This window comes from Anabrus simplex, chromosome X (genome assembly GCF_040414725.1).
Source record: "Anabrus simplex isolate iqAnaSimp1 chromosome X, ASM4041472v1, whole genome shotgun sequence".
Lineage (NCBI taxonomy): Eukaryota > Metazoa > Arthropoda > Insecta > Orthoptera > Tettigoniidae > Anabrus > Anabrus simplex.
In genome coordinates this window covers 218,838,556-218,858,342 of record NC_090279.1, presented here as the reverse complement: position 1 = coordinate 218,858,342, position 19,787 = coordinate 218,838,556, and the positions used below count along the sequence as shown (strand labels likewise).

The 19,787-nt window shown below is 37.3% G+C and overlaps 1 protein-coding gene across 3 annotated transcripts in view; it reads left to right on the top strand.

Annotated features, from left to right (window-relative positions):
* Positions 1-19,787, top strand: part of rho-4 (rhomboid-4) — a 128,731-nt gene that overhangs the window by 51,743 nt on the left and 57,201 nt on the right. Inside the window, exons 1-3 of one of the 3 annotated variants that reach the window (XM_067158847.2) lie at positions 1,567-1,641; positions 5,841-5,918; positions 10,794-10,808. In XM_067158847.2, the coding sequence (XP_067014948.2) occupies positions 5,850-5,918; positions 10,794-10,808 (84 nt within the window). In that variant the 5' untranslated portion in view covers positions 1,567-1,641; positions 5,841-5,849. Of the gene's footprint in view, positions 1-1,566; positions 1,642-5,840; positions 5,919-10,793; positions 10,809-19,787 lie in introns of those variants that run through there. The other 2 variants (XM_067158848.2, XM_068230568.1) reach the window with 2 other exon arrangements.

The following is a 19,787-nucleotide window of genomic DNA, read 5'->3' as shown; positions in this document are numbered from 1 at the left end:
AGTTTAATGATTAAGAGGGCCTCCTGACGAGTATTTATAAAGAGTCAAATCTAATCGTTACCACAAACTTCAGTCGACATTGGTTTAACTAGTTATTAAATAGCAATATGTGTGGTGATGGCCAGTAACGAAATGAAATGGCGTATGGCTTTAGTGCCGGGAGTGTCCGAGGACATGTTGATGTCAGCGAAATTAACCAATGATGGTTAAAATTCCCGACCCTGCCGGGAATCGAACCCGGGACCCCTGTGACCAAAGGCCAGCACGGTAACCATTTAGCTATGGAGTTGGACATGGCCAGTAGTAAGTCCACTAAACAAATGTATAAGTTATTAAAATATAATAATGATTTTAAACAAACCGATCTGCCGGAAAGAATATTATAGAATTATAGAATATTAAACTTAATAACAGTGAAATCAAGGAAACTTCTACAATCTAATGGTTACCAAAGATTGTACTTTACGACTTTTAATGGTTACCAAACATTGTACTTTACGACTTCACGCACATAGCAGAGAGTAAAACGTTTGCAATTATTCCTTGGCCAGACATGTGACGTCACCTCACATTTTCAAAGTTGTCAATACTGAGGACAGTTATTACGTTTTTTGTGTGTGTGGTTTAAATCGGTTTAAGTATATTGATACTGAATTTTTTTTTTCTTGTACCGGCACTGATAAAAGTCTGAGGTGGTGGTGGGGATTATTGTTTTAAGACGAAGTACAACTAGACAACTGTCCTCTACAAAAAGTCTGAAAGCTGATTCAATGCAGTAACCGATAATCGGCGTATCAAACAAAATTGGAATATCTCAATGAATAAAACATTTTACACTCTGATGTTTCAAGTACGGTACAATTTTTCAACTATTAAATCATGTTAAGTTGTCCAAAAGGTTTAAGTATTACATGTTTTTGTGGATATTAAAACTGCGGTATTTGTTTAATTCGTAACTTTCACTTCACTATTATACTGTATGTTATTAACAAATTATGAGCCGATAAAAATATATAACCTAAAAAACCAGACAGCACGAAAATGCTTTTTGGATAACCGTTGGCAAACTGCCACAAAATAAGTCGCTAAAAGTCTAATTCATGGAAAAAGTTAAATATTTGACTTGAAAAGGATACGTTTGCTTCTTATCCGTGTAAATATCAAACGGTCCGGTGTTGGGAGAGAATATCCAACAGATAGTCGCCCCTATTACGATTGGGCTCCTAATCAGGTGACCGTTTTATTGCTATTTTTCTAGCAAGTAGGTTATATCTGGTATTGTCATCTGATGGATTTCCTGTCCTCTACTTTATTGACATTTTAAGCATTTTCATAGTCACGTCGTGGAATACAGGTGATGTCTGATAATTGGCGAGTGTTTTATAGGACCTGGTACACCCCTACTCACTAGGTCGCCTACGTTCACATTTGGATGAGGCACTCGACAGAAACGTGAAAACTAATCTATTTCCCCGAATGGAATGAATGAGTGTTCTCGGTGTCGTGAAGGAACACATATATACGTAGTCTGTCTTATCTCGGCAGGTGTGGTTGTTTTATCTTTGTATAGCTCTCTGTATTGTGGTACGGGCTGCACCTTGCAGTTGACACTAGTGGTTTATACTTCTGCAGACTGATCATGTAAGATTTATAGACTATGCACACTATTCTTTCAGTGTTCTTGTCTAGATTTATATAAGTGTGTTTAAATACTGTGAATCCTTGATTTCACTTCGAATTTTATTGAGACGGAAAAGTGTCAGAAACTTGGTCAGAAATAATCTACGTAAGATTGGGCATGTTCCATATATATCGACTGCTCCTACGATACGTATACGGTACTATAGAAACTGTAAATTCGTTGCTTTACAGGAGAACGCCATTAAAAATAAAGTTTATTTGGCGCGGTATATGTGTTTGTATATAAGTTATTTATTTACAATATTTTTTTAGTTTCATAACAATTATTTGAGCTTTTTTCTGGCTAATACAGGACCGGTATATACAAAAAACAAAAAGGCAGCCGTTTACATTCTAAAACCTAATTTCTCCCATTTTCAGTTTCGTTACTGTAGTATACGTAAGGAAGAGCGAAATTTTCGTTTTGAATGTTATTGAAATGCAACTGAAATAGGCTACGTAAGATTGGTTACTGTACCGGTACCGTTTCGTTTTATGATTCTTATAATTTTCGTTTTCACTTTTGATGTCTGCCTGTCTTATAATTGATATATTGTAACCAAACTTCTTACAGTACCGGTACTGTATTTAGATTTTACCAATTCATTGATCCAAAGAATCTTTCATAATACCGGTACAATATGATTTTAACATCAGTCAGTTTACTAAGACTAAAATTCATGTTTGTCGCGGTTATTATTTGTTTTAAGAGGGGAGAAAATACACATAACCAATCGAGATATATTTTAAAACTTTACTTCTTCTTGCGATTATGTGAGTTTTATGTAGAGTACCGCAAAGAGAATACCGTACCAAGGTTCTTGGTGGTGTACAAGGATCGAGTACAAGTTCCAGCGGTACGCTCGGTAAGCGTGTCAGCTATGACGATCGCCAGCCCGCATTATCGTACCGGTACACACATTATTGAGAGTTTATTCATATGGCATTCATTTTTGGTAAATTTTAGTGATAACTGGGAAATAAGCTGGGCATACGTCAAACTAACTTAGTAGCGTATACCGAACCTGCCTATTCAAGGCCGACTGAATGTTATAAGGAAGAGTTCCTTTAAAAATATTCAAGGTCGCATGTTATAAGGAAGATATTCTTTTAAATTATACTTCTTTATTTTTCACAATTTGGTATTTGCTCTCGGGTGAGTGATGGGTTCGATCCCAGCTCAGTTCGGTAGTATTTTAAGATAGCGTACGTACTCAAACACGTCAACTTCATGTGGGCAGATTTACTGGCATTTACAATTTATTCTTCTACTGCTGCTTCCTCTCCGTTCCGGATGTTGGCAATCATCGTAGGTGTTTCTTTCTCGTCAACTACTGCTCGCTCCCCTCCCAATAGTTCAGTTTACTGGGAGGAACTCGTGCGGGACAAAATTTCGGCACCTCGGAGTCTCCGAAATTCGTAGTAGTACTAGTTACTGGGATGTAAAACTGATACAATTGTAATTTTCCTGTGAAATGTTGCGAGTTATAATCCCGATTGGACCACAGCCTACAAGCCCAGAAAACTTCTTGTATTTTTCATTGTGATACTGACTGTGTAAGTGGTGGTGGTTTTTTTTTGCTAGTGGCTTTACGTCGCACCGACACAGATAGGTCTTATGGTGACGATGGGAGAGGAAAGGCCTAGGAGTTGGAAGGAAGCGGCCATGGCCTTAATTAAGGTACAGCCCCAGCATTTGCCTGGTGTGAAAATGGGAAACCACGGAAAACCATCTTCAGGGTTGCCAACAGTGGGATTCAAACCCACCATCTCCCGGATGCAAGCTCACAGCCGCGTGCCCCTAGCTGCACAGCCAACTCGCCCGGTAGGTGGTAGCAACCATCCTCTATTAACAGTAATCAGAAGGGTAAAGGAGGAGGTCTGACACTACGAAGAATGAAGATTTTGGCAAAAGAAAGGGACGTGTGTGAAAATGAAGGCTTCGCTAGGCCTTGTAAACCCAATACTGCCGGGATCAGGAAAGAACGTAAGTTGATCGAGGGAGGAGGAACGTGGGACAAGTAAGCTGCAGCAGTGCCACACTCAGCTAATAGTCCCACCCAGGCTTCAAGTCGAGAGCACCTGTATGACAAGCACAGTCTCCACCCACAGGGTACGAGGTGCTGGGGAAAAGCCTAAACTGCTTGGCATATTTTTAGCTTCTGTAAGGCCTTTTAAAACATCTGTGTGTAGATAAACTCATTGCACTGAAAAAAATCCAAGAGATAAAGATTCCGCCTTGTTATTACTGATAAAAAACTATTTAATGCGTGTTAATTACTCGTACATATTTCGAGAACATATCTTATTCAGCGAAAGTATTTCACAATTTCAAAAATAATAATAATTGTATGGCCTCGGCAACCGTGTGCAGACATTTCAACTTGACGCCATCTGGCTGTCTGCTCGTCAATTTCGATGTTCCGTTTTACTCTAAGCCCACTAGGTGGCACACCAAGTAAACCAAAACTCTCTTGGCGTCTATGGCTGAGATTTAATTAATTTTGTCGGGTAAACACCAAATGTGTTACCAGAGATCTTTTACATGCTGGCAACATATGACATAGAGTGTCGAATGGACTTTTTTCCGCCCTTCAAAAATCCGACTACCTCTGCTGGGTCTGAACCCGCCATCTTGGGATCTGGAGGTCGACACTCTACCACTGATCCACAGAGGCAGCTACAATTTCAATGACTTGTTTAAAATAAAATTATGTATGAGTAATTAACATACATTAAATAGGTTTTGATTAGTATTGACAAGGCAGATTCTTTATAAGTTATGCATTTTTTTTTTTCAGTGAAATAAGTTTGTCACTGTAAGTAGTTAATACGAACCACTATAGACCATTAATATGGTCAAGTTTATAGATCCCATGTACAGTTGCTCAAAAAAGAAAAAGGAATGGGCATGTGACAGACTCAGATGAAGTGTCCTTTTGTTATGTGTCCTCTATGAGGTTTTTATTTATTCATTGTCATCGAAAAAGTAAAGAAGAAAGATAACATAATGAAAGTGATCAATTACTTTTACGGCCTCCTTGTGAAATAAAGCCTCTTTCTCAAGTTGTTCTGAGTTTCAGTCATTTAGGTAGATTAGTGTCCATTGACAGGTTTTGTGTTCCTGACATTTAGTATTTTATCAGGTATAATTTTATTTATTAACAAACCCTGTGGAAATCCACTCAAACATCAGCCATAGTTTCAGTTCTTTTTGAGAAAAGTGTACCCGTGTAGAACTTGTACAATACCATCGTGACTACATTACTGGTTCTGTTATGGTCCATTCATTCCATTTTACTCGCATCTAAAGGCTCTTCAAAACTAAATAATCTATGGTAATAATTTTTATCAAGTAGGTTTTCATTACACTTTTCCCCCTTGTTATCAAAGAGAGAAACAAGGGGGAAGTGGGTACCATCAATTGAGGTGACACTTTCTAAAAGTAATGAGAGGCTTCTTTATAGAATACATTATACATTTTTAAAAATATTTCCTCAATTTCAGACTGTCTCTTTGTACTGATAAACACGTGAACCTATTCTTAAATCACCTTCATTGTTCATAATTTGTTTCACGATATCACTACTGCCTTCTCTAGCTTTGTACAACATGTTCACAACTCTGATGGCTACTGGAGTATCTCTTTGTTGGGACAGGCACTTCAGACTTCGCTTCTTCCTCCTGTTCATAGTTATAATTCTTTATCGTACTTTTCAAATACATTACCAAACATCCTGTGTAGCTCCTCCGTCTTTAGCAACAACTGTCCACATCCTTGACTTCTTCTACACTGAGTTCACCAGATCTCATCTGAAAGCCTTCACATCTCCCAGGTTGTTACTGGAGTTTCACTCTATTCACCATTATGTCCGTTTGTCTCGTTCAAACAGAGGATAAGTGTAGCATTATATTGTTATCATCCTCTCCTTCTGTTTTACACTGAGGGATATTATTTATTTATAAGGAGCACTCATATGAGTATTCATTTTGCTGTGTTAATTTACATTTCGCTGTATCCTGTTGGAGATTTTTGTCTATATTTGCACTTTAGCAGATGGTAGCAGTCGCATTGTACAAACACAGTCATTTGTTGGATTGTGGAATTTTGTCTTTGTGGTGGAAGCCATATTACTACAGAAATTTGTTTTTCATTTCAGTGCCTTATCATGCCGTCTGAATCCCAGAGGAGATGGGGTTCGAGGCGGACCCAACAGACTGATATTCCTCTGAACCCGGTAAGTCTCGTTTATTTGTTCACTCTTCGGTATAACACTTAGTACAATAGATGAACACAATTGAAATTAGTATCCTAGATCATTAAAAAAATGAATACACCTGAAATGAAGTAAACATACTCTAGATTCCATGAAAACTGCAACCTTGGCATGTTTTTGTAAACTATCTAAAAATGGTGGTATGTTTAACCATATGAACAGTACATATTATAAATGGGCATAGCTAGTGTTGAACATATTTTTAAAATGGTTATTATTAAAGTTTAGATGCAGTTCTTGAGGTTTCAAAATTTAAAAGGTAGAATTTGTAACAATATTAATGCTAGATTTTATCTTAAGTTTCTCTGTAATTATAAATATGATTCTAATGTGCATGTAATAATAAATAACTTTTAAAATACTAGTTTCAGAATCATTTTTAAGAAGTCATAAAAATTGTTCATAAACTCTAATGCTTTATTTACTCATTTAAACAAACAATCTTACTTTAATTTGTCCTTATATAGGCCCTACTGTTATCTCCTTTAATCCAATAAGCATTTTGCCAATTTTGCTCAGTTATAACATTTTATAACATTACATTAAAAATAGTAAAATAACAAGAAAACTGATGACTGTCTCTTTAAAAAAAAATTATGTGTTTAGATTTTCTAGAGTTTCTTTGGTCTGCAATAAAATTTGCAAGTTTCTATTAGCTGTCATCTCACAGAGTTTATTGATTTTCACCAACTACCCCAACAAGTGGGTTGCATTCATGTAACACCTGTTACAGTATCGTTTTTTTTTTAATATTTAAAATACTGAGAAAAGTTTTATTTCAGAAAATAATAGCCCATAGTACACACAAAAGTAAGAGCTATCTTTTGGAATTGATGATATTTTGATCAATTAATTGTTATTTCATTCTCCAAATTTTTCTTTTGAACTGTTCATTTCTGTAACACCCGTTACTATGGAATGCCTGAAAAGTCCATTAATATTTATTTTTTCCATAAAGCCTGATGTTTATAATCTTCACTGATACCATTTGCAGGTGTTAAAAAGTCATGCTGCAAGCATTAATAAATGAGGTAACAGTTTATTACTTGTAATAAATTGTACTTGACTCCTGCTAGTTGTGAGGATCTGAGAGAGGAAATGTGAGCCAAGTGGTTAACAAAGAGCTCCAGTCCTTAAAGAGCTAATCTCTGGGCATTACTTTTCCTTCTAGCATCAAGTTAGACAGATAAGAAAACTTCCTACAGAAGTTGAGATAAGCAGAGACAATGAGGAGAAGGGAGTAGAAGTTGTTTTTTGATGACATGGGGCTAGGAACACATTGATTAATTGCATCTTCTTTGGAAGATGGTGATGCTAGGGGGAAAACAACAGTAAGACTGATGAGACAGATTATGGGAAAGAACTGGGAATGTGGGGGAGGATGACTTTCATCATTGTACACAAGGCCTGTGACAGTGAACCCAGAGAAAAGGTTGGGTAAAACCTTTCCTTCTTCCATCACCCTTGTCCAAGGAATGCCTTGGTTGGGCTTAATCTGGTCTTTAGCAGAGATGTGAGGGAAACACTAATAACCATCACAGAAACACTCAATATGTACTGACATCGTAGGGTTGATGTGTCCGGCTGTAAAACTGGGCCAGATTCTCCTGTGCTGACCTCAAGAAATTGAAAAAAAGAAAGAAGACACGTACATAAAAGATTAAATTATTTTACTATGCGATGGACTTTGTCATTTACAAGTGTATGTTATTTATTTAACAATAATATGCTTATTCTATTAATACTACATAAATTACTTTCTTTCTAATCTAGACTTAAACACTGCAATTAATTAGGTGTGTTAATTTAATCTTTTTTAAATTCTTGAATATATTGCATTTTGCTCCACCTTTTTTAATGTCTGGGTATTGCAAAGCATGTAAGGTTATGCAAGTACTTGTGTTTCGGGGGCCATGGACTCAGCAAAGAGAAGTGTGATGCTCTCTTTATTGCAACTTCTATGGACAGTTTATTTGAGTTTGTTTCCCAAAAGTTATGTACAATTATTGCGTTATTAAAAATCTCAACCCATTTCTAATTGACAATAGAGTCAGAGTTGGAAGACCAATGGTGTGGGTAAGAAACTGGTTTTAGATAGTTGAGGGATGTGTTTATGATTGATTTTACCATGAATTGAAGCTAAAATATCCAACCAAACCAAAAGAGTTGTGTGTATAAATTAATGTTGTAGCCTACATATAGGCTATCTTAAACATTTAAGTTAAGGAGGAAAGAACACCCTTAGGACCAAAAACCTGCATTTTCCAATTTATTTCTTCTTTTATAGAATATACTTTGTTTATTCTAGTGAAAATATTAATATTTCAAAAGATATGTTTGTAAATGTATGATACTTGTTATGTCGCACTCTGTCGTATGCCTTTTTCCTCATTTACCTTAACTTCAATGTATACACATAGTTTTCATTATAATTTAAAATTATTGAAGATATTTCCAACCAGTTAACATTATTCACTATGATATTTTCTGTGGCGTGAGTAATTTAACACTTAAAACATTAACAGTGGGAAAGTTAGGAAAGGATGTTATAACGTTATTAGAAGAATTTCTGAAGGAATATTACCAAGATTATAAAATATGTTGTTAAGTCTTCAAATCATTTCAACAAAAGAATAGTGCATAATGTGTGCTCAAGCTCAATCAGTAAAGAGATCTTATTTCATCCCTGCAGTTACAGTGACAGGTGTTGCTCAAAACCAACCTTGCTCTTGTCTGCTATGTTGAGGATGCAGATGACGAGGAAGTTGACACGTTTTATGAGTGACATCGTAGTCAGGGTCAACAGCAAGGCTAGGCTAGTGCTAATGTGTGATTTCATTGTGAGAGTTGGAAATAGAACTGAAGGATACAAAAAGGTGATGGTTAAATGTGGGGAAGATATGGAAGCTAATAGTAATGGGAAGTGTTTACTTGAGTTCTGTGCTAGTATGGGTTTAGCAGGTACAGATACATTTTTCAAGCATAAGGCTATTCACCGCTACACATGGGAGGGTAGGGGCACCAGATCCATAATGCACTATATCATAACCGACTTTGAATTTAGGAAATCTGTTAGGAATATGCGGGTATTCAGGGGATGGGGATTTTTTTAATGATGCAGACCACTATCTGATCTGTAGTGAACTAAGTATCCCTAGGCCTAGGATAGAGAAAGTGAAATCTGTCTGCAGACAAATAAGTGTAAAAAATCTCCAGGAATGTTACTCCTGTCAATGTTCTCAGTTGCATCAGAAGCATATGGTACAGCTTGATTAGTTGAGCTGCTTACTCCCAAGTCTTCCCAGCCCAGAATTATGTAACACTACTTTTTTGTCGTAAATCACCCAGAACAAATCATCAAATCATGTCTCTTTCCTTTGGACCTTTTCCAGTTCTCGAATCAAGTAGTCCTGGTGAAGGTCCCACACACTGCAACCATACTCTAGTTGGGGTCTTACCAATGACTTGTATACCCCCTACCTTATACCGTTGTTAATAACTTATGATTACCTAATGAAAATCTTCCTACTACAGTGATCCGTATGAGGTATTTTCACCCCATCAACACAGTAATTAAAACTGAGAGGACTTCTTCTATAGGTGAAACTTAGAACCTGATTTTTCACCCCCATTTACATATACCATTGTCTGCTGTCCATCTGTTTGCAGTCGCTCACAATCTTATCACTTATTTATTACTTTATACAGTATAGCATCATCTGCCAACAGACTTATCTGTGATTCCAGTTCTTTGCTCAGATCATTTATATGTATTTGGAATTGCGCACAAATGTGCAAGTACAAATTATGATATTCAGACTTTACTGTAAACAACTACCAATCTGACTCTCTTGCTACAAACAGTTGTATGATACTTGTCACAATATTTTCCACATAAAAAACACACACACGGAACATTTGCCGCATGAAATTTCTTATTAATACACAATTTATGATAAAAGCCATGAATTGCGAGTCTTGTCAAAACAGATTTTAATGGTTTGTTTTTGTTTGTCAATCTTCTGTCAATCATTGCATCAGTAGCATAGAAGTCTTGAGGTATTTCTGCACATTTTTGTTTTCTTCTCTGGATTGCTTTAGTTGCTAAAATAGTAGCAGGTAGTGGTAGATTCTGCCGTAGATCTTCTAAATAGAATTGTTCTCTTACCAGTTCATAAACTAGATGAGAAGATACTGTTCTTGAGACTCCCAACACTCTTTTCAGGTATGCTATTTTTTTCCGGAGTAGTTAAATCAATTACAGATAATTTTTCCCAAATCAGTTCTATACCGTATGTTAGTACTGGGGTGATTTTTGTATGGAATAGCATTAAGGCTGTTTGTAAAGACAATCTGGTAATGTTTTTAATAGTGTATATCCCTATGATCATTTATATGCATAAGAAGACATAAAGGTCCAATCATAGAGCTTTACACAACCCTCCTCTTAATTATTACGGTATCGGTTAATGTTTTACCTGCATGATTTTCTGTGCAATATTTCAGGAGAAATGTTTTCCATCTCTGTTCTGTTTTTATGCAAAATTGACTCAGTCATTGACATTTTTATATTGCCACTGGATGCAGCAGAAAGTAAGTGTTGAGTGGTTTATGAATTTTTGTGCATTGGTTGGTCATAAAAGACTGCCTTGTATTATAATTTTAAATTGTGATTTTTAAATGGTATGTTATTTTATGTATTTCCTTTCTTGTCTATCATTGGCTTTTTTACTGCAGAAATGTATAACATTTTCAAGTCTTTGCTTATAATTTAAACATCTGTTTTCTTCTTCTTTTCTTGATTCCTTTCACATCGTGCGACAATGAACGGATAAGCGGAGAGATCCCGACGTGAGTATTTTGTGTGTTGGAGGGTGAAGGTGTTGTGTAGTTCTGCATGTGCTGTGTTGTGCTGTTGTTGACCCTCGGCCTGTTCACCTTGAACTTTTAGAGTACTATGACCTTGGATCCTCTTCAGACTAGTACTGTACATAGTAGCTCATGACCTTCCTTCCTTGTTGTTGTTCTGTCTGTTGAAGTGTCCTATACAGGAAGATTCTTGTGGTAAAACATTCCCTAAAAATTCCCCCTATGAGGATTTATAAAATGTGAATACCAACTGTAGTGTTTGGTGCATGTGGATGCATTGTTCAGTCAAGTCAGGTCCACAGAGAAGTTGTTTGGGGTGCATGCTCACATAATGCTCAACTAGCACATCGTCTAGGTTCATTGACAGAAACAAAATCAGCTAACCAAGTCATATATTGAAAGACAAGAGCTCACAATAGGATATTATCCTATAGAATATTGTGTAGATTTTGAGCTTTCGTAGCTCAGGCGGCAGCGCATTGGCCTTCGATCGCTGGGTTCTATGTTTCTAATCCTAGTCACTCCATGTGAAATTTGTGCTGGACAAAGCAGAGGGGAGGCAGGGTTCTTTCTGGGGACTCTGGTTTTCCCTGTCATCTTTCATTCCAGCAACACTCTCCAATATCACTTCATTTCATCTGTCAGTCAAACACTCTGCAATATCACTTCATTTCATCTGTCAGTCATTAAGCATTACCCCAGAGGAGAACGACAGGCTTCAGCAGCCAGTACAATTCCTATCCTCGACGCTAGATGGGGGCTTCACTCATTCCATTCCTGATCCGGTCGAATGACTGGAAACAGGCTGAGGATTTTTTTCACAGTATGTAGATTCCTGATACTGTATAAAGGACCCTTTACACGTTCAGACTTGTCTGCACAGACCACGTTTGCAACGACCGTCTGCACATCTGGTCTGTACTGTTCACGCTGCGTTTACATGTTCCGACCATTTGTACAGCTTTCGCACAGTCCTGTGTTTCTAATCGAGACAAGCGCAGGTAGTATTTCCTGACCATGGCCACATTAAGTCAATTAACTTACAAAGTGTACTTCTGTCTAGTGTTGTTATTTCGGAAGTTAAAAAGAGGAAGAAATCACAACATAGAAGGTGGACAAAAGACTGGCTTCTACAACACGTTTCGCTTTCCAACGTTGATCTTTTGAAGGAGTTAACATTGGAAAAATATGAGTGGTGTAACTACTTGAGAATGGACGAAGAGAAATTCTTAGTGCTGTTACAGTATGTCACACCGTATATAAGGAGAGAAGACAGTAATGAGAGAATCGATAAGCACTTTAGAAAGACTTGTAGTAACATTGAGGTTTCTGGCAACGGGAAAAAGCTATGCGGACCTTAAATTTTCTGCTATAGTGTCTCCTTCATCTTTAAGCCACACCATTCCGGAAACATGCCGTGCTATATATGACGTTCTAAGAGAGGAATATTTAAAGGTGAGAATTCAAAGGCATTATTTTGCTTAGGTAAAATAGATTGCGTGTTCCTTCTTCAGCTGCTGGAGTTCCGTAGCTGTAAGTTGAGTGCATTCATTCATCCATCAATAATAAGGGCTCTCTTTTCATCTGGTGGTTATCCGTGACAGGGAGAGAACAGTAGCGGTATTTATTAGGTCATGCAAATATGCATGAATACAATTCAATTGTGCAATCAATCATTCATTCATTTATCTATTCATGCAATCATTCACAATGTGTGTTGTAATTGTAGTATAACTGGATCAGGTACAGAATTGTGACATGAAGCATTAATTGAACTCACGAAGTGTTAAGATAGGCCTGCATGTTGTCCTAGATCATATAACACTGTTAACATCTAGGGCAAAATGAATGAATCAATTAATTAATTAATTAATTAGTTAATTAATTAAAAACAAGGGTGTAAATAGTTAGTACGCTTAATTTTAATGTTTAATATCGTGATAGATGGACAAGATGTGATAAGGAAATGTTGGTTTAGAAACTAATACATCATATGCCGCGTTTTCTTCATTGCGCACACTGTATTCTTTGCTCTTGATCTTCCAAACACTTGGCAATGATTTATAGAGTTCTACGAATTCAATCATAAATGTACGGGTACAATTACGCGAATCTTGAGTAAACTCACTCATAGCTGTTTCTGTATTGAGAGCAAACAGTACGCTACAGTACAACACTACATACACGCTCCCAGACGAAGGACTGTGCTATCTGTCTGCAGCGTTGTCTGCATAAGCTTTACACGCTCACACTTGTCTGCCAGACTTTGCACAGGCCGAACACAGACCGCAGTACAGACCAAAATTACGGTCGGCGATTCGTTTACACGCAACGACTTGTCTGCACAAACACGGTCTGTACAGACAGATCTGTGTAAATGTCTGAGCGTGTAAAGGGCCCTTAAGAGAAATTTGAAAGAAAACGTTTGAACCAATACAACTTCATATCTCTAAATTGGTAAAACACATGTTTATTTGTACCTCATTGTGAAACCTAAAGTTGGTAAAAATAGAATCAAAACTGAAGTTTCAAAATTCAATCATAATTCCCTTTAATATTTTTCTCAGGAATGAATTTGAATTTATTTACAGGAAGAGTGAACTCTGGAATCAGTACAAAATTAGTTATCGGATTATGTGAATTCAGTGTTCACATAAACAGGGACAAGGAATTTATGAAACATTATTAATATTTGCTTTAATAATGACTTACACCATTATTGTTTTCAAGGGGTCGATTATGTATAAATTAAATATTTTTGGTATTATTTCACAATACTTATTTCTTTTGGTTCACTGCCAATAACTGTTTTTCTGTTTTTTCTTTTTCGTATTCCTTCCATGGGAACAAGAAGAACTTAAGGAAAGGATCGCTACAACATTCTGAATTATAGTTGTTCACGACACAACAGTATCGTTTAGCATGGCGAGGACATATGATATTGTCTTTATATGTAGATTATGTGTTAAACAGACAAATAAATCTTTCCATCAATCAAGACCACAATCGTGCTTTAGTTAAACCAGCATGGGCTGCACGCTACCGTACTGTTTCACCACCTTTGTACGTTCCTGTATTAGGAAAGAAGAACACTGTCAGCTGTCAAAGTGAACACACAACGTTGCCACTGTGGCAGCTAATCTTAGCATTAAAATGTTGCTGTCTTACGAACACTGATCGATATAACAAAATTAGAGTATAATGTTATATGAAATTAAAATAAATAAATAAATAAATAAATAAATAAATCAATCAATCAATCAATCAATCAATCAATCAATCAATCAATCAATCTTGCCTAAGCACTGCCACTGTTTTATTCCTTCCATAGCCACCTCCTCCTCTTTGTCACTTGTACCAGAACCAGATCTGGAATTTCTCCTCTGGGAAATCATAAATTTATCCACCCTATCATCGAGTACTGTATGCATTCTTGTTTTGGAGGATCTTCCAACTCTTGTTGCAGTTTCAACATGATACACTTCCAGTTTTCTGGAGTCAATGGTAAGTTTCAGCTTCATTGAGAGTGAAAGTTTTCTTTTGTCGTACGGTGCAACCCTTGACTTGATTCTGGTATCATTTCTATTGGATTGAAGTGGCAACGACCGTGGCTTCTTGTCAGTTCATCCGCTCAGTGTATGGGTTTAGGCTTGTATTCCCGTATAAGGTTGAGGACAAGTGTCACACGGAAGGTTATAGCAGGAGAGCAGTTTCGTATGTGAATTTCTTGGTGCATTGTCTACCTGGACAGTGTAGTTCATTATGGTAACATTGTTTACAGGGATGTTGGGCAGCTCTTGTGCCTGGAATCAAGGCTGTGGTCCATGTTTTCAATGGTAATCACTGGTCTTTTTTACCTGAAGAGCAGGAGCATATTTTCAACAAAGCCTGTGTGAAGGGTTATAAATGGACCCTTTCTTCCAGCAAGTCCTTTCATTCTTAGGTACGGTACAGCCGGCGTTGACCCAAGTTTGATCTATCCACACAACATCCTAGAGGATCATACATACCTATGTGGTTAACCAATGGTGGACTTTTACTGATGCAAAAACTGGAACTGAAGCATTAAAAGATCCTGAGAAAAATCCTGGGCACTGTCAGAGAGAAGGTAAATACAGAATCAGGCATAACAAGGAACTCTACCAACAGTATTGTAACAGCTATGAGGAAGAGGAGACATCTTCTGTGGTCATGTAATAAAGATGGACAACTAGAGACAGACAGAATTCTACAACAGAGATAAGTATAGAATGCTCATCAGAACATCGACTCTCTCCCATAAGGTGTTTGAAGGAGTGCCGATGGCACTGATTTGGGTGCATCTCCGATGTTGGTGATGAACTTTGTTTCCTTGACTGCAATCCTTAGTCCTACGTCGTTCATAGGAAGAAGAGTTAGGGATTTGAGTAATTTACTAAGGGACATGTTCAATAAATTTCCCAGTTCTTTGCAATTATTTAAGAAAAGACTACGTAAAAAACAGATAGGGAATCTGCCACCTGGGTAACTGCCCTAAATGCAGATCAGTGGTAATTGATCCATAATATTTTAATCCTGAATGCCCTTAAGAACCGACATGTCAAAGCCACAATATCTGCCTTGTCCATGATCACTTTTCTGCCAATAATTTTCTTATACTGAAACCCCAGGTCATGCAAAACTTTATTCAGCAAAGAAAGGCTTCCTTTAAATAATTTCGCTTCCATGAGAGAAAGAAGTTTGCAACATGTTGGTGGTTGTTCTCTCTTATATGCTGTCCGACTGCATCTCATAATTTAATAACTTGCTTTACGTCATGCCAACACAGATAGGTCTTATGGTGACCATGGGATAGGAAAGGGCTAGGGGTGGAAAGGAAGCAACCATGGCCTTAATTGTGGTACCTGGTGTGAAAATGGGAAACCACGGTAAACCATCTTCAGGGCTGCCGACAGTGGGGTTTGAACCCACTATCTCCCGGATGCAAGCTCACAGCTGTGCGCCCCTAATGGCACGGCAAACTCGCCCGGTGACTGCATCTCATCGGAACCTATGTAAACTAGTGACCACTCCTTCCCTGTGTCTCTTCTTTCCTGGAGATGAAAGTCTGTATGGGGCACATCTGAAGGAAATTTCTCTTTTAACACTCTATACATGCTAATTTCATTTGTGCCAAGAGCCTTTGCACTTCATTTCCTCATCTGAACGCAAGAAATCGGAGGTTCTTCACTTACATTCTTAATCTTCTCTTCTTGCTCTATAAAATTCCTTGAAAGACATACCATCTCCCTTGCCTGGTTGTGAAGAGTAACGCCATGGTCTGCACTTCATCTGTTGCAGAGAATGGAAGCTGGGCCTCCCGCAACCACATGCTCCCTTATTACACAAGGAAAATAAACATATGATGATATGAATAAAAGAAATGAACTATATGTGCAACATCCCCAAGGAATAAGCAAATAAACACTCCAGTTGGTACAGGGGAGAATACTTTTGCCTTGAAAATGATATCACATGCACCTCACTGGTCAAGAAAGGAACGAACTGAATCAGGCCATGTGCTTCTTTCCTTTCCATCAGTAAGTTGCAACCTGACCCCCCTGTTGCCATGGAAATGATCGCGCTTCACCCATGAGCGGATGACAGCTGTCGTAGTTCTTCTTTCATAATACAGACTTTATAATCTTTATATTTTCCTCTCTTCCCTCCTCCCTCTCAGCTTACACTTCTCACTCCAAGAGAGAAGGTTTAACGAGCCCTCGTAATGAAGATGGGAGTAGAAACAAGCTTGTCGGAGAAATGGATGTAGAACTGGATTGATGAGTAGGGAGCACATCAGTGTGGAGATTGTCTTTGTCTCCTCTTCCTACGCTGAGCTATCATTATGTTTACCCTGTTATGTGTTCCTATCTTTCTGTATATGACTTGATTTGTTGCGTGCTTGTTCCTTTCTATTACTCACCAGTGTAACACTTCTGAATATTCATAAAGATGCTGAAGAAATGGCTTCCAAAGGCAATGACGAGGTTCATTCACCTTGTGAACTGAGAGGCAAGAAAAGGGTATCATAAAATGCTTGTGCTTTTTCGTTTCTGAATCGACTGCTTGCCCACTGTTCAAACTTGTCAAGTGATCTCATTAGATAATGTTTCGAACATTAAAACCCTGCAAAGTAGTCTCAATTGTTACTCCTGAAGTTGTCCTGTGCAAATATATCGGGACATCATAGTCATTTATTGCATACCTTCAATCTTTCTTAATAGCTGATACAAAGAGATCTACTGCACTATGAACCGGTTGGCACTCGTTGCTGCCTTTGGGTGTTGTAGAGTTGTGCTGACAGAACCACAGAACAGCTTTTTTAAAACTTTTTCAAAAAGAGTTTACTTACCACCTTTATGAAAGGAGCTGCTAAATGCCATTGTTGTCCAGACATTTCTGGCACCTCTTTAAATATCTGTCCTTCACTTCCTGTAGTTCATATTGAGTAATGCTGGTTTTTTCCTGGTTGCATTTCGATCGGTGATCCAAAATTTACTGTAAATATTAATTGTCGTGTAGTCTGGAACTTTTACATCTGACAGTCTTTCTGCTAATCTCCTTTGAACTTGTCATACCAGTGATAAAAAAATACATCTTGTGATTTCACTTTGCAGTTAATTACTGTATGGAACAGTATACACCACTGAACTCGAGTACTTTCAGATCCATGCTAGCACTTGTCCCTGTCTGGACACACCTGCACTCGTCAGCCGATTCATAGGATTCAAAAATCGAAATCAAAATCTCTTTATTTGCAAATGAGGTGTCTACCTCGGTGGCAAATGGTACACTAAAATACATTATTGTCAAGCACTAAATATTAAATTAACAAGAGAATAAAATTTTCCTATAATACAATATTATATAATTTACGCTAACAATTTTTTCTATTAAACACACAGATCATCCTTAATAAATTTACATTGTTTACAAAATTCTACTAACAATATCTCCTGTACTACTTACAAATATAGTCAACTGATATACAGTATGTGGAATTACTTCAAATGATACTGTACAACTGGTATAAGATTAAAATTTACATTGCATTTATTTACTTTTTCTTTTCTTTACCCATTCTGGAACCTAAGTAGCATAACGACCTGCTGCGTCTTAACCAGAGCCCCTTTGACCACCACTTTTCAGAGTTCCTGAAGGGCCTTCACAGCTACCGTAGCGGTCCCAGGGCCCTCGAAGTCCCCACTGTACTTCACCCCTACAGGCAGTCCCCTACTTTGGCTGTCCAAACTCCTTAGACCAGGGGATGGAAGTAATTTATTCACACACATTTTTTATTTACATTAACATGCACTGGTCGAATGCCCTCTAACATTTCATTTATTTTCTCTGTGGCTGTTTATTCTCTTTTTGAATATCTGTACAGATTTTGGAAAAGGATCAAACACTACCCCTGGTAAACTGTTCCACTCCTTCACACCCTTCCCAATGAATGAAAATTTACCCCAATCGCTTCAGCTAAAATTCCGTCTAATTTTATACTTGTGGTCAGTCCTGCCGATATAATTATTTTCCAACTGAAGCCTCTCACGGATTTCTCCCCATGCTTCTTCTCCTGTATAGGCTCTATATAATCCTGTAAGTCTAGTTTTCTCCCTTCTCTTACTTAAAGTTTCCCACCCAAGTTTCTCTAACATTTCTGATACACTACTTTTTCTCCTGAAATCCCCTGTTACAAATCTTGCTGCTTTCCTCTGCACACTATCTATTTCTTTTATTAGGTATTTTTGGTGAGGATCCCAAACACTGTTTGCATATTCCAATAATGGATGAACCATACTTAAGTAACTTTTTTCTTTTAATTCTTTGTTGCATCCTTTAAGTAGCCTCATTATGATATGTAACGATCTGTATGCTTTCCCAACAATGTCATCCACATGACCCTTCCAGTGCAAATTACTTTCAAATCTTACACCTAAGTATTTGCACTTGCCATCTTTTGGGATAACTACCCCATCCAAAGTATATTCAAATTCAGTTTTAAAACTCCTGTTTGTAAATGTTGTAACAGTCGATTTGCTTCCATTAACCTTCATGTTATTTTCTTCAACCTATTGTTGGATACTTTCAAGGTCCCTTTGTAATTCTGAACAATCCTCAATGGTATTTATTTCCCTATAAACAATTATGTCATCTGCATACAATCTTATTTTTGATGTTATATTGTTCCCTAAATCATTTGCGTATATTAAGAAAAGTAACGGACCGATTATACTACCCTGTGCAATTCCCTTCCAAACTTTCTCTTCCTGTGATACGTTACTTCCTACTTTGACTTTCTGAACCCTTGAATTTAGAAATGTTTTTACCCAACGTGTAACCCTTACGTCCAATCCTATTCCCTCCAATTTCTTTAATAATATTCCATGTTCCACTCTATCAAAGGCTTTGGAAAGATCTATGGCTATGCAATCTAACTGACCTCCTGAATCCAACTGATCTGATATGCCCTGCTGAAATCCCACCAGTTGTGCCTCACAAGAAAATTTCTTTATAAATCCATACTGGCTCCTCACAATCGAGGGATGTTCCACCATTCAACACTTTATATAAAATATAAAATTTATTAAATGAATACTGGTTTCGATTCCTTTAGAATAATCAGTTCAAAGCAGATAAATAAATCAGAAATTGTATTAACACACATTCAACATGAAATCTGCCTTTAAACACACTTAAAATGGTTGACATAGGTTATATGTCATAAAAACACGTTAAAATTTAAAGAACGTCCTGGGATCGAGATCACAAATAATTGGAGTGTGTTATAAACTATGATAGCCAATTCATAGTTTGTTTGATCTCTTTTTGTCTCCTCCTTTCTGTTTCGTATGATCCACAGGCTTTGAGCTCATGTTTTTAACTTGATTAGTACTCCAATTAGAGATTTTATCTTGTGTATTTTTATGAATATACTTTTAC